This window comes from Vipera berus (genome assembly GCF_964194415.1).
Source record: "Vipera berus genome assembly, chromosome: Z".
NCBI classification, from domain to species: Eukaryota; Metazoa; Chordata; class Lepidosauria; order Squamata; family Viperidae; genus Vipera; species Vipera berus.
In genome coordinates this window covers 42,774,022-42,790,340 of record NC_138205.1, presented here as the reverse complement: position 1 = coordinate 42,790,340, position 16,319 = coordinate 42,774,022, and the positions used below count along the sequence as shown (strand labels likewise).

At 38.5% G+C, this 16,319-nt stretch overlaps 1 protein-coding gene across 4 annotated transcripts in view; it reads left to right on the top strand.

Moving 5' to 3' along the window:
• Positions 1-16,319, top strand: part of LOC308678122 (KAT8 regulatory NSL complex subunit 1-like) — a 134,913-nt gene that overhangs the window by 8,622 nt on the left and 109,972 nt on the right. For all 4 annotated transcript variants that reach the window (XM_081344994.1, XM_081344993.1, XM_081344992.1 and 1 more), the window contains exon 2: positions 5,876-7,262. In XM_081344994.1, the coding sequence (XP_081201120.1) occupies positions 5,959-7,262 (1,304 nt within the window). In that variant the 5' untranslated portion in view covers positions 5,876-5,958. The remainder of the gene's footprint in view (positions 1-5,875; positions 7,263-16,319) is intronic.

Genomic DNA, 16,319 nt, shown 5'->3' with positions numbered 1-16,319 from the left:
GCGTGCTAGTCGTTTCCGACTCTAGGGGCCGGTGCTCATCTCCGTTTCAAAGCCGAAGAGCCAGCGCTTGTCCGAGGACGTCTCCGTGGTCATGTGGCCAGCATGACTAGACGCCAAAGGCGCACGGAACGCTGTTACCTTCCCACCATAGTGGTCCCTATTTTTCTACTTGCATTTTTACGTGCTTTCGAACTGCTAGGTTGGCAGAAGCTAGGATGAGTAACAGGCGCTCACTCTGTCACGCGGCACTCGTAATAATTTCTTCAGGATTGTAGACTTCTGTAGCCTCAGAATGAAAAATGACTTATTTATGACTGTATTAATGTTATGTCATGATTTCTGTGTAGATGAATGAAACAAAAAATAGATCAATGTTATGTTATGTAAATATGTTAATTTTAACATATTTGTATTAAATACTTCGTAGTGCTTATTAGCAATTGGAGTCTTTGATGTGTTGCTGTTCAACAAGTTAAAAGCAGATGGAAACTTAAACAGTGGCTAAGAGTAGGAGTTGAGCCAGGTTTTGAGCTCTCTTTGATTTCTGAATAGGAACAGATTGATTATATGGATATTTCTTTTTTGTTTCCTCAGATTTTATCTTCAGATAGGTAAGGTAAATTGTGAAAAAGTGATAGCTCAAAGTTGTACACTGAATGAGGATTTGTGCCTGGCTCTCCGTTCATACTACTGAAACCAATTTAGCTTATTGTCCATTTATTGGTATGTTCATACTGCTGAAACTACTGCAGCTTATTGTCCATTTATTGGTTGATGAGGAAAACAAAACAGTGGTTCCTCAAGATTGTTGTATGAAAGAGAAAAAAAGAATAAAAAAGATTTGGACTCTGGAAAGTAGGCAGGTTTAAAATTGTAATTGTACCCTTATCTACTTTTAACAACTAAATGCACTAAGTGGAAAGCTTAATTTCTTCATAGTGCTTCTCCAACTTCCGTATCCTCTAAAAAGATTTCCCAAAGAATCTTTTTTCAGAAGGCAACTGGACTTTTTTGTTTTCCTTTGAAGACATTTCACTTCTCATCCAAAAGAAGTTTTTTCAGCTATGACTGGATGATGGGGAATGGAAGGATTTATATCCTTGCAGATAGCTGGTCATTTGCATTCTTTTAGAGCAAGCATGTCAAACTGCCGGTCTGCGGGCCGGATGCGTCATGCCGAAACTGTGCCCACCCCCATTACTGGCAATTGGGAAAAAGTCACGATACATCGTGCAACATCACATGACATCGTGAGTTTCACAGGCCTGTTTAGAGGCTCTTTGGGGGCCACCTGGAGGTTTATCTGAGGTTTATCTGTGTTGTCAGGGTCACTTTAGTAGTGCAAATGGATGTGGAGCCTTCTTGGAACTGTTGAAAGGACTGTGTTGTAGATTGGAGAAAGTGGAGATAGATTATTTCGTATGCCTCCCCCTCTGTTGAGAGAGGGCTGTTCAATTTTGACCTAGATGGCCTCTTTGACCCGTCTTTCAAACCAATGGTCCTCTGTGTCCAGAATGTGAACTATGCTGTCTTCGAAAGAGTGGCCTTTGTCTTTTTAAATGCAGATAGACTGCTGAATCTTGTCCTGATGGGTTTGTTCTCCTAAGTTGTGAAATGCGTTTATGAAGTGGTTGTTTTGTTTTCCCAATGTACAAATCTGCACTTTCCATGTTGTCCAGTCATATTTTCCCATATTTGGTTGTGGGATGATGGCAATTGACAATAAAATATCCACAACTAATCAAATAAAACATTTTTAATTGCATGTATTTTGTTTTATCTTTCAAACAAATAGAAAAATCATTGAAATCATGCTTTCCTATGTAAAAATGTGTAGGTCTAGAGGGTCTGTATACATGCCTTCAAGTCAGTTTTTGACTCCTGATAACTACTAGCATGGGATTGGATTATTTGAGGGACTTCCTGATTTCATCTACCTATCCTCTCAGATCCAGCAGAGAGAGAGATTGTTACCCTTTTGTATAGCTTGATTTTCTTTTCTTTTTAAAAAAATGTATTTGTCAGCTGTTTTTAGTTCTGTGGTACGTCACTTAGAGTCGCTTGTTTGTGAGATGGGCAGCTATATATATTGGTTGAATAATAATAAAGCCTATCCCAGGTCCTTGGGAAGGATTTGATAGGTGGATAAAAATTCAGGCTAAACATTTGGTTGACTGCAATGAACCATAATAATGTCTACAGTTTTGATGGCAAGATTTTTTGGAAATAGCTTGCCATTGCCTGTTTCAAATGACAGAGAGAGAGTGAGTGAGACAGACAGAGACAGACAGACAGACAAGACAGACAGACTGAACAACCCAAAGTCATTCAGCAGGCTTCATGCCTAAGGAAGGGACTAGAACTCATGGTCATGGAGTTCCTAATCTTATGCCTTAACCATGACAACAGTGCCATACAACTATATCAAACTAACTCTCATGATATAGTATATGACTTTAAAAAAATCACTTCATTCAGACTTTGCTTGTGAAGGAATTTTTGTCTAGTCTATATCCGAGGTCTCCAAATCCCTGGTCTCTGGACCAGTACCAGGCCATGGCGTGCTAGCAACCGGTCTACACAAACAAGCAAAGCCTCATCTGCGGGATGCAGGCAGCACACAAAACTACACACACACCCCGGGCCACCTTTTGGTGTCCAAAAGGTTGGGGACCTCTGTATAATAATTATGGTGCCGATAACATGAACAAATACTGAAATCTCAAAACATTTTATCAAGTAATTTGTCAAGAAAGAAAAGAGGCCTAAACTGATGTTGAATAATCTTATTGATTGATCTTTCCTGTGTGGGAAGAAGTGATTATGTGAAAACTGAAAAAAATGGTGCATTGCATTTGATAAATAAATATAAGTTGATGGAATAGAACATTATTACATTTTATGGTTGTGCTGAAAACTAGAGATACACTTTCTAGAGAAACAAATATTAAACAGTAATGCAACCAAAGAGGATCATTAAAAAGTTCTTAAATTACTTAATCCCAGTAGATGCTCTGAATTTATTTTAAAGGTATGTGATTGGGTAGCTTTTTTTAAAATGTGCTTGTTTAGGTTACACGTTCATTAAGAATATAATTGCAGCAAGTGCTTATGAGCTTTACTGATGTGGAAACAAAGAAAATTGAATTTTTGTTAAAATATTTTACTTGCTTTGGATCAATAATCAGAGCTTTGAGTTATTTTTATGCTGGATTGAAGAAAATTAGTAGATAAGAATAAATTTTAGGAATATAAGGTTTCTCCTGATCTTAAATATAGTGTAATATTTATGGCAGTGTCCTAAGGGAACAGGTAACACATACCATAATAGTGGCTTCCATTATTTATCATGAGATGCTGAGGAATCTCCCTTATAAAGAGACAAAGTTGCAAACCACAATTCATGATCCTTCAGACAATACAAGAAAGAAACCATAGAAGAACTTTTGGAGAATGTTTAGCTGCTCCTCCTGCTAGAAGTTAAATAGAAATGATTGAAAGTGCACCAGCATGTTTGCTCTTTCAGAGTAAGCCAACGTTCTTTGAAATGTTGGCCTACTGTGAATCATGAGCCAGACCTATAGGTAATCTCCCCGCCCCCCGCCAAATTTAAATATACACAATAAAGAAACATTTTGAGTATATATTTACCATGCTTTTATGGGCACGAATATCCTAGTTTCAAATTGTTCACATGAGAGAACAGAATAAATAGAAGTTATTTATCCCAATCCAGTAATTGTGCCAAAAATTGCATATGAGAAAAAAAAAGTTCTTTTGCTCATCTTGTATGTGGTTGAGCTGGTTGGGTGCTTTGTTTGATCCTAAGGAGTTACATTTGATTCCTTTGTTCACAACTACTGTTGGCTTGGGCCTCCTATTTCTACATGCTCTCTTAGAAAGAAAAATAGGAACAAAGAATGCCATTTTGTCTTACTTTGTCTCTAGTAAAGAGCAGCATGTGTAATGCCCTTATATAAATCTGTGATACAACTATTTTTAGAATACTGCATACAGACTTGTCTCCCATTTAAACAATAGAACTGAAAAAGATGTTGAGATGGCAGAAGAGGGTTGAACTTCTCACCAAGAAAGGGTTTACAGTTTACAGGCTTATTATTAATTAATGGGACAATTAGAGAAAATGGTAGAACATAGGTAGGCAGTTGAGTGCTTTGCACATGGTTTGATCACAATTTTCTCAGATCTTGCCACTGCCTGGGCTGACCAGGGCTAATGAAAGTTATTGTTCAACACATTGAGAAGGACACTATTTTGCCATTGCCTGTGTTTAAACAATTGAAACTTAGACCAATACATCTTCAATCATCTCTGGCATTATGAGATTAGTATGAAGTCTCAACTGCTTGCTCAATTCTGATTTGAGTTGGGGAAAATACTATTCAGTTCATAATTTTTAAATATCTTCAAAATACATTAATTCACTCATGTAATTAGAAAATATTTTTTAATTTTATTTGAGGAAAGCAATGATTTATATTTCGGATCAAATGAAATGCAGGTGGAAATTCCTTTTCGTGAATCCTAAGAATTAAGATTCTTGACCTTTAGCAGTAGAATAGGGAAGGCCTCTTTTCCTGAACACAAAAGAAGTTCCTTCTTTTTCTAAATAAATGATTGCTCTTTATGATAGGGACTTATTCATGATCATGACAATTGAGGGAATTTAGATGAGTTCAGATTCGATTCACTGGTGGAAAATACCTTTCTGAACTGTTTTTGTATTTAGTTTGGCTTTCTGCCACCCCTGGTAAAAGCTGCGCTGGCTTTTGCATTTTGCCTATGGAACATAGAATACACGATGCATACTAGCTTTCCTGGGTTCTTCTAGCAAAACCTTTATTGCAAATTCTGGGGTTTGAAGCACACTTGAAGAGACCATGATTGGGGAATGCTTGAGCATTTAATAAAAGAAATATATAAATATATTTCACTTGTTAGCTTGATATTTTTCCAATCATCGGGAATAGTGAAAATTAATTTTCACTATATATATATATATATATATATATATATATATATATATATATATATATATATATATATATATATATATATATATATATATATATATATGTGTGTGTGTGTGTGTGTGTGTGTGTGTGTGTGTGTGTGTATATATATATATATATATATATATATATATATATGTATATATGTATATATACTCTCTCTCTCTCTCTATCTATATGTATATGTATTCTATATCTATATTATATCTGATCTATCTATAAATATAAAAATATAAATATCACTGCCACTAGTTCTTCCTCGCAGTAACTATCCTGTGATTAAGATAAGGCTTAGAGATAATGATCTCCCGAAGTCATCTGGCAAGTTTTCATAGTTGAGCTCAGAAATCCTGTTTCTCTGTCCTTCACCATTATATCACAGTGGCTCTTGTATGCAGCTTTGTTATCTATTGTATTCTGAACCTGTTTTTCATATTGTACATTTTTCCAGTTGTTTGGCAAAACACACTTTTCCCTCAGCCTTTTCACATTTCCTAGCAACAAAGTGAAAAGCCACTTTCTCTTGTTGGAGAAAGCTTTCTTATGTACATGTCCAATATTTGTTGTTTATCACTAGTTTCACGATTTCATCTTCGTTCCTGCTTCTTATCCTTTGGTTATTTCACCATTTTGTCATTTCAGAGGATGCTCACATTTGTGTTCATGTTCCACGTTATATCTTCCCATTGGATGTTATACTGACTAATTTGGCTAGGAAATTGTGTCTGATGAATAGGTGTATATAGGCTCTCTGTATCTGATAAAAAAGCACATACAAATAACTTGTTATTTCTAGCTTGCCAATTCTACACTTCTAAATTATATCTGCTTTTTTTTTTAAGGCTGCCCTGCGGCGAGGCAGAAAAACGCAGCAGAGCTGGCCTCTGCAAGGGGAGAGGCTGGACTTCCCAACTCTCTGTGCTGAATGGCTACTATGGCGCCCGCTCTCACTGACGCAGCAACTGAAGCTCACCACATCCGGTTCAAACTGGCTCCCCCATCCTCTTCCCTGTCTCCTGGCAGTGCCGAGAAAAACGGCAACGCCAACAACATCCTTGTTGCCAGTAACGTCACCAAAAGGAAAGCTGAGGATTCCAGTCTAGATTTCCGAAATAATTCTACAAAAGAAGAGCTGGGAAAGCTGCAGCCATTAGTAGCATCTTATCTGTGTTCAGATGTAACATCTGTTCCTCCAAAGGAGTCTTTGAAACTGCAAGGGGTCTTCAACAAGCAGACAGTCCTTAAATCTCATTCTCTGTTGACTCATCCTTTCTTGAAAACCAGTGATCTGTTGGGAAGGCCACCAGTGTTGGAGATTTCCTTGGAAAATCTAAAAACCATGAGTACAAGTAATCAGACACCTTTGCCACAAACACCTGTCAATGGTTTGGCTAAAAAATTAGCTAAAACTAATAGCTCTGACCATGAAAGTTCTGTTTCACTTAATGGTGGGAAGAGCACACCACCTTCTGCAACCCTCCAGGAAGTTGATTCAAATAGACCTGGGAGTTCTGATTTGGAGGACCTGAAGTCTGGTTTGAGCAATTGTACTCTACCACATAAAAGCCCAGATGCAGAGCATGCTGCCCCACTTAGCAATAATGGCATGACCAATAAATATGACCACAGTTCCCCAGAGCAGCAGTGTGGACTCGAAGGGGGTGGGGAGAACAGGTTGCTTTTGTTATCTGGAATGCCTGTTTCTTCTGAGCTTGGAAGCAGTAAGCCAGAGGAACAGAAGACCTCTCTGCCAAATAGTTCCTTTAGCACTCTAGATTCAGATTTGAGGAGAAAGGTGCTATTGCGGAGGCAGGCAGACATTGAGAATCGTGCTCGCAGGCTGCAAAAGCGGCTGCAGGTGGTACAGGCCAAGCAGGTAGAGCGGCACATTCAGCAACAGCTTGGTGGATTTTTACAGAAAACGCTAAGCAAGTTACCTGCTTTGGACTCCTTGAGACACCGGAGTCAGCTAATGCTGACCCGCAAGGCAGAGGCAGCTCTAAGAAAAGCTGCAAATGAGACAAGTACCTCGGAAGGACTGAGCAACTTCCTAAAAAGTGACTCTATCTCAGAAGAACTAGAAAGGTTTACTGCCAGTGGAATGGCTAATCTGCGCTCTTGTGAGCAAGCATTTGACTCCGATGTCACAGACAGCAGCTCAGGTGGAGAATCTGATATTGAAGAAGAGGAACTGGCCAAAGCAGATACAGAACAGCACCATGTACCATTGTGAGTAACATCAAGTGTTAAGTTCTTTACAGTTTTTAATATTTTGTTTTTCAGACAAATTTTGTCTCGCATCAGTATTGTTTAATACACGGTTAAAATCAGGAGCCAGCAAGCTGCAGTAAGACAAATTAGTTTTAGAAGAGGAAAGTTGGTTTGCTTTTAAGATGTGTTCAATGTAATTTATATAAAATAGGTTTTCTGCAATTGGTATTATTGATTGGTAGTATCATAAGAGAATAACTTGCAGAGTATCTTTTATTGCTTTTTAACAAAGAGAATCCAACCCATACTTCTATAATGGGTCTATGGGTAATAGAAAAGAATTACCTACAAATAAATGATTTAAGATAATGCAGAAATTGTTGCACTGAAGTTGTTCATGTTTCTCTCTAAATCTTAGCCTCTGTGAGTATGTAACAGCAATGGACGATGTGATACTGTACAGGTGTTCTGCTTTCCAGATTGCAGTAATGCCAGTTAGCATGAGAAGATAATTTGAAGATACTGTTTTACATTGGTTGGATGCGATTATCAGGTTGTGATTCCTGATATATAACATTTTATATCTATATATCTCTATTTCTGACTGTCTTGTCTGTCTATATCATTTGAGGCGATAAATTGACACCTTCATTTAGCATGTTAAATATTAGGTTGTGAGTCCTGATATATAACATTTTATATATATAGAAGAAAAATTTGAAAGGCAGGGCTAAAAACAACACAAATGGTACAGTCTGACTATTGAATGAATGAATGAAGTTTCTCTCTTTATTGAATAAGTTCAGTTTGGGGTCCGCTCCCCAGTAATGAATTTGTAAATAGATGGCCATCTGGTACTTATCCCAGAGTAATGGCTTCAAAGATGTCTGATAAGAAGCATTATTGTAACCCTTCAGTCACAGAGTAGTAAATATCAAAGCTCTGGATCAGCCGAAATGAGTAACGTAATACATTGGGATGTGAATGAGCCGTACTAGAACTGCAGATTAATTAGAAAAGGCTGTACTCTGCTTTTATGTTTGTCTTGTAACACCTTAATTGGAGGAGTGGCTAGTGGTTAATGGAAAGTTACAGGGACTTTGAGAACTAATCTGCCCTTAGGTGTGTATTTATTTATGTACTGAAAAAAATATCTAGATCAGATTCTGTGATTTAAGAGAGATGGCAAAAAAATAAAATCTTAAAACAGTTCCATTAAGAATGAGCAGCATCAGCCCTGTAGGATTCTTTGTTTTCTTTTTTAAAATTTGCTGTATCTACAGAATTCACCAGTTGGAGCTACAAAATATGGCAGATATTGAGATAGTCATGCAGTGCTGGTCAGAAAGAATCCTCTGAAGCCACAAGCTTTTAAGAAAAACTATACATGGATAGATAGGGGTCTACAAATCCTCACTGTTATAAAAGAATATCATAGTCACATGATGTGATGGTATTGTAAGTCAGTTTAATATAATTTAAACACTGTACTTTCTTTTTTACTCTTTGAGCTAAAAAATTAAATTTGTTTCGTTTGTGACCCTGTATTTTCAGTGTGCTCAATTAATGGGCCTCTCCCTTTGCTTGTTTTCAGGATGCATTGAAAACAAAGGCCAGATTTATTCACTTCAGATCATAGTTTGCTTTAAACACAGCATTAAAATACAGTAATTGCTAAAATAAAAGAGCATGTCTCTTACCAAGAAATACCTTTTCATTTTTCAGCCACTATTTTGATTTTGTGTTACTTATTCTGACTTGTACCTGCCTGATTCCAGTTAGATGTCTTTAAAATAAACACATACCGGTATTCAGGTTTGCTTATTTCAGAACTGTAACTTTGGAGAGAAATTGTACCCATTTTAAATTAGGGAACATGTCTCATTTGCTCTAATAGTACTTGCTGCTCTGGAGAGTATGGCATTCCCTTACCAAAAGGCAAACTGATGAAGTTGTTTTCTGCCATCCATTTTAGTTCATCAAGATATTCCTCTTTTCCTGTGTAAATGAGTACATTCCAGACAAAGTACTTGACTGCAACCACCTAAAATTTCTATTTCCTAAGAATGCATATGGAGTCCTTATGGGATTCAGAAGGATTCCCTTTTAATTTTTCTCCTTTTTTCACTGAAATATATGGATCAAACTTGCATACTAATTATTTTTATTGGCATTTAGAACTGAGGATTGTTAAATCTCAGTGTTAGCATCCAGTTATCGATTTGTTTTCATCTGACTGATTTGATTGAAAACTGTTTTATAAACAGTTCATATATATAATTCCTAATTAGTTTGGTATTGCTAACATTTTAAAAATAGTTGTTTTATTTATTTAATCATTTTGTATAGTCGCCCATCTCAAGAAATGACTCTGGACAGCAAACAATGTTAAATTGCAAACAATAACAACTACAAAAGTTAAAATGCATAGTAACTGAGAAAAATACAGCAATCATTAACATAGCCAGGAGATGGATCCCTTCATGCAGATCTAGGCCCTAGATCTTTAGGTTTTATGAAAAGCTAGCAAAGTTTGGGGCCATCCTTTACTCTGTAGGTAGAAAGTTTCAGAGAACTATAAAATAAGTTTTCATTATTAATTGTTCTTTTAATAGAAGTCACCTTTTAATCAAAGAAGATGAACTTTAATCAGATGTATAATGGAAAGAATACTTGTAGATCAGAGTTGAACAATGGGATCCTTGGTGCTATCTGAGTTTGGTGGCTTTTTGCATATGTTTCAGTATCAAACTGGGTGTCAGAAATCTCAGAAACCACCAATAAACTATTAAAAAAATCAGGAATCATATACAACATCCACTATAAGGACTAACAGCCACTACATAGAACAATAGGTAGAAGATTAGTGGTTTTGTCCATGAATATACCAACTAGCCATCAGAAGACATGATAAAAATTCTTTAATTTCACAAGATATAAACAGACTTAACCATAGTTTCAGTTGGGAAACAGATCATCCTAGATCAAACCAAGTCCAAAAGATTTCAGAGAATTCCTGGAAGCCTGGTACTTAGATAAATCAATCCGTTAACTGGCACATAGAGGTAAATAACATGTACACACCATTCAAAAGAGACAATCAAAATCCAAAAAGGAAGCAAAAAGACCTCCCCATCAGCAATCAACACCCAGATAAGTAGAGATTAACACTAATACACCAACATTCAAGAAACAAACAAACTATTTATTTATTTATTTATGGGACTTATCCCGCCCTATCTCCCGAGGGACTCAGGGCGGCTAACAACAACAAAACTTAAAGGTCTCTGTACAGTAAATTAAAATTAAAAATTGAAATAAATTAAAATAAATTAAAGAATAGAGTTAAAATTGTAAACATAATTAAAATCCCTGTCAGTCCAGGTCAGCCAGGTGGAAAAGGAGTGTTTTGAGGCCGCGGCGAAAGGACTGGAGATCTTGGGCCATCCGAAGCTCAGGGGGGAGCTGGTTCCATAGGGCTGGTGCTCCCACAGAGAAGGCTCTTCCCCTGGGGGTCGCAAGCCGACATTGTCTGGCTGACGGTACCCACACCTTCTCTGTGTGAGCGTACTGGGCGATGGGAATTCGTTCCCGGCAGCAGATGGTCCTGCAAGTATCCCGGGCCTAAGCCATGTAGGGCTTTAAAGGTAAGTACCAGCACCTTAAATCTCACCCGGAGGGCAACCGGTAGCCAATGCAGCTCACGCAGGAGGGGTGTAATATGGGAGTATCGGGGTGCTCCCATCACTACCCGTGCAGCTGCACTCTACACCAGTTGAAGCCTCTGGGTGGTCTTCAAGGGCAGCCCCATGTAGAGAGCATTGCAGTAGTCTATACGGGAGGTAACGAGTGCATGGGTGACTGTACGTAGGGCATCTTGGTCCAGAAAGGGGCGCAACTGGTGTACCAGGCGAATCTGGGCAAATGCCCCCCTAGCCACGACTCCAATATGATCTTCAAAACTGAGTCGTGAATCCAGGAGGACGCCCAGGTTGCGTGCTCTATCAACGGGAGGTAGCATCTCTCCTCTTATAGTCAAAGATGGAACGTCTTGGACTAAACGAGATGTCGGTATGTAAAGCCACTCAGTCTTGGCCGGGTTGAGCCGGAGCCTGTTCTTTCCCATCCAAATCTGTACCGCTTCCAGGCAACGGGACATCACATCGAGGGCATCACTGGGTTGGTTTGGGGTGGAGATGAACAACTGGGTATCATCCACATATTGGTGATACCTCACACCAAAACCACGAATGATCTCACCCAGCGGCTTCATATAGATGTTGAACAGGAGGGGCGAGAGCACGGATCCCTGAGGTACCCCACAACTAAGGGGCATTGGGGTTGACCTCTGCCCCCCTGCCAACACCGTCTGCGAACGGCCCGAGAGGTAGGAGGAGAACCATCGTAGAACGGTGCCTCCCACTCCCAACCCCTCACGACGACGCAGCAAGATACCATGGTCGATGGTATCAAAAGCCGCTGAGAGATCTAATAGGACCAGGACAGAGGAGTAACCCCTATCTCGGGCCCACCAGAGATCATTCACCAGCGCGACCAATGCCATCTCCGGGCCTGAAACCCGATTGGTACGGATCCAGATACTCAGTTTCCTCCAGGACCAAAGGGAGTTGCCGTGCCACCACGCTATGTATGCCCCAATCAAGGAATTAACAAATCAGATAAACAAGCTAACCCTTCAGAAAGAGTATAAAATGTATGGTAAGGAGAAAATAGATTCCCCCCCCCCCTAATTTTGGCTCTAGTCTTAGCCACTCCTTCATATACCATTTAGCCTCCCATGGCTTGTCCCAGTGGCGAGAAAATAAAGTGTCCAGATTCTGAAAATGTGTGGTGGGCAAGTAGAAGCTCTAAGTCTCTCCAGGAAAAGTGTATTCTTCCATTGCTGTGTAGCCCTGCTCTTCCATTTATCCTCTTTCCTGGATGTTGATCTTTGATGAAGCAGGTGTGCTGTGGAACTAAAGTTGACATCAACTTATGCAAAGGAGTGAAAACTATTTTTTGGTGGTTCTCTTAGGGTAAACTTTGAATCACATTTAGCTGAAACAGTTCTTAATAGTGTTTATGAGGACCCAGATTGTTGGGGGCAATAAGCTGACTTTGTAATAATGCCGCTTGGGGGGGGGCGAAAGCCCTAATAAGCAGGCATATACATAGAATAAAGGCTATTGCTAAGCACATTTAATTTGTGCTTAGATTGTAAGCCGCCCTGAGTCTTTGGAGAAGGGCGGGATATAAATGGGATTAAAATAATATATATGTATGTGTGTGTGTGTGTGTGTGTGTGTGTGTGTGTGTGTATGGTCAATATATATATATATATATATATATATATATATATATATATATATATATATTTCAAACAGGGCCTCTCTATAAAGACTTTGTTACACAAATTCTTAATCTCAAGTCTATGTATAGTTTATTAAATAAACCATACATTGTGTTTTTTCAGAATCTCTGATTTCCAATCACTAGTATCACATAACACGTTAAATGATAATTACATTATTGATTTGTGAAATAGATTTGTTCAGGGATTGAATTGAATTCAGCATCTAAAAATACCTTGTTTATTCTGTTGTATGTTTTGAAACGTAGGAGAACTTGACCATAGAAGATCGCATATTGGTTACTTTCCTTCCTCAACCTGAAGTCCTCCAAATTCAGTGGGACTGCAGCATACAGAAGTTTAGTATATGCTGTATGGGAATTCCAAAGCCAAGTTGAGGAGAGGTGATCTAAAATTTCAATGACCTGTAAAGACTACGAGCTGGAATAAAGTGTCATGTGATTATTCCTTAGCAGTGGCAATTCTGGCAGCCCTGGTTTATTTGTTTATTTATAACCCACCTTTCTTTGTTATAAGTAATTCAAAGTAGCCCACGTTTCTTTGTTATAAGTAACTGAAAACAGCAGATATACTTAAATTTCTATCATCTTCCTATTTCCTCCACAATAACAATCCTGTGAAGTGGGTGGGCTGAGACAGAGTGACTGACACAAAGTCACCAGTGGCTTTCATGCCTAAGACAATATGAACTCTGTCTCTGGGTTTCTAGCCTGGTACCTTAACTTCTAGACCAAACTGGTTGCCGTCGTTAAAAAAGAACCTTCCTGCCAGTTTCCCCATTGATTTTTGCTTTTGGAAATCTGGCAGGGAACATTGGAGTTGACCATGCCTTGCTGTGATGCTGGAAATGTGAGCTTGGTACTAGATTCCCAGGTTGCAATCATGTGACTGCAGGGATACTAAATGGCTGGAACTCTGAAGAACTTTAGTAAGCCTTCTAATTCAGCACTGCTGTAACTTTGAATGGTCACTGAACGAATGGTCATAATCCTAGGACTACTTGTATTCCGTAGCTGTCAAGAGGAACTCTAGCTTCTGGACTGGAAAGGCTACAATGAAATGGGGAAAAAGATGGTTCTCCATAACTGTGGTGGTAGTTAAAAAATAGAATTTACATCTGTAGACAGATCAGAACTAAATTTTTCTCAAGCAATAGAGAAAAACTGTGATGTGTGCACCTTGTGTGTTGTCTTAAAACCTGTGTCTGCATAATCTGAGCATTGTGGGTTGACAGGTGAATCTGTTGCTCTATCAATAAATTTATCTGATAGTGCTAGTTTTCATTTTTGTTTGCAATAATTGTCTTGTATAAACAGTACCTGAATAATCATTTTTGAGTCGAGCACAATGTATTTAAATATGACATAGAATCATGGCATTCTCATATTTTGGATCATAAGTCATAAGCTAGGGTTTTTTGCTGGTTTGAATTACAGCTAGTCCTTGATAAATAAACATAATGGAACTGGCTCAGTACAGTCATATTTGTGATAGTTGTAAGTTGGGTTGATCATATGCTCAGTACAGATGTATGATTTATTTTGTGGTAGTTGTTAAGCAAACATAGTCATAAAACAAATGAATGCCATGATTGTTAAGGGAGCCCATTGTTTCCTATGTCATGGTTTTGCAGAAAACTTGAAGTAATTTCTTATTTTCAGCAAAAACATAAACACAACTATGTGATTGTATGACACTGTAAATGACCCTAAATGTGCAGTCATATGACCTTGGGGCGTGACTGTCAAAATTGGGTCATTGGAAATTGGAGAAAGCCAATTATTGCGCTTTCTCGCTCCATAACTCTCTGTGACTAAGCCATACATTAAAATAAATATTGCAGGCATCTCTTGGACGTCATACTCAGATCATTTCAAGTCTTAATAATAATAATAAAGTTGGAAAGGACCTTGGAGGTCTTTTAGTCCAACCCCCTGCTCAGACAGGAAACCCTATACAAATGGCTGTCCAGTCTCTTCTTAAAAACCTCTAGTGTTGGAGCATTCACAACTTCTGGAGGCAGTTCCACTCATTAATTGTTCTAACTGCCAGGAAATTTCTCCTTAGTTCCAGGTTGCTTCTCTCCTTGATTAGTTTCCATCCGTTGCTTCTTGTCCTGCCTTCAGATACTTTGGAGAATAGCTTGACTCCCTCTTCCTTGTGGCAGCCCCTGAGATATTGGAACACTGCTATCATGTCACCCCTCACCCTTCTCTTTGTTAAACTAGACATACCCAATTCCAGCAACTGTTCTTTATATGTTTTAGCCTCCAGTCCCCTGATCATCTTTGTTGCTCTTCTCTGTACTCTTTCTAGAGCAGACATGTCAAACTCGCAACATCACGTGATGTCGCGCAACGTATCAGGACGGTTTTGCCAGTGCCGGCAGTGGGGTGGGCGTGGCTTCTGTATGACACATCCAGCCTGTGGGCCGGCAGTTTGACACCCTTGTTCTAGAGTCTCAACATCTTTTTTATATTGTGGTGATCAAAACTGGATGCAGTGTTCCAAGTGTGGACTTACCAAGGATTTGTAAAGTGGTATTAACGTTTCACATGATCTTGATTCTGTCCCTCTGTTAATGCAGACCAGTACTGTGTTGGCTTTTTTGGCAGCTGCACCACACTGCTGGATCATATTTAAGTGATTGTCCACTAGGACTCCAAGATCCTTCTCACAGTTACTACTATTGAGCTAGGTACCTCCTAAACTATACCTGTGCATTTGGTTTTTCTTGTCTAAATGTAGAACCTTACTTTACCATTGAATTTCATTTTGTTAGATAGCAGCCAATGTTCAAGTCTATCAAGATCTTTCTGTATCTTAAGTCTATCTTCTGGAGTGTTGGCTATTCCTGCCAGTTTGGTGTTCTGCAACACCATCTATCCCCACATCCAAATAATTGATGAAGATGTTGGAAGAACACTGGAACCAGAACAGAGCTAAACTAGAGTACATTTTTCCTAATTTATTTTTGTAACATAGTGCGTAGGAGCCCTCTGTAAGCTGTGTTGGTAAAATGTTCTAGAGGATTTGTTTGTTTTAGAAGCACTTACATTTGAAAATTGTTTGCTGTTGAAAACCTTGTTTTTAAGCTTGGTTCTTTTGTCTTACCTGCTCCTGGCCTTACATATTTCATTATTAGATGTACATTTCATCAGCTTCGATCAAATCAAAAGAAACTGGCTGGAGGCCTATCTTTAACCCTTTAATCATTGTTTGTTTACTATTCTGTCAAGAATTAATACGTAAAAGCAGAAAGAGCACCTGCATTTTCCTTGTAGAATTGCAGATGCAGGCAGAAATATGCTATTTTGAGATGGCTGGTCTAGTTATAGAATAATTATGTACTGATTGTTAGGAAGTTACTTTTCAGAAAAGCTTCTCTTGCAGCACAAACCCTTTCCCTCTATCTATGCTGGATGGTCTTTTTGTAATTTATTTTCTAATGTTGAGGTGGCCATAATAGCATATTGTCTTCTAATAATTCAAGCTATGAATTGCTGGTTGACTTCCTAAATATTAAGAAGGAAAGGTAATTTTGGACTTGTCTAAAGCACTATTTTTGGCAGCTAATTAGAAGAATAAATGTCTTGGTTTACACTTCTGGTTCTTAAATCTTCTGTGCTAATAATGGTGGTTGTTAAACCTATTTCTTTACTTCCCCGCCAACCCTAATTTAAAGCTACAAAAGTTGCATATCA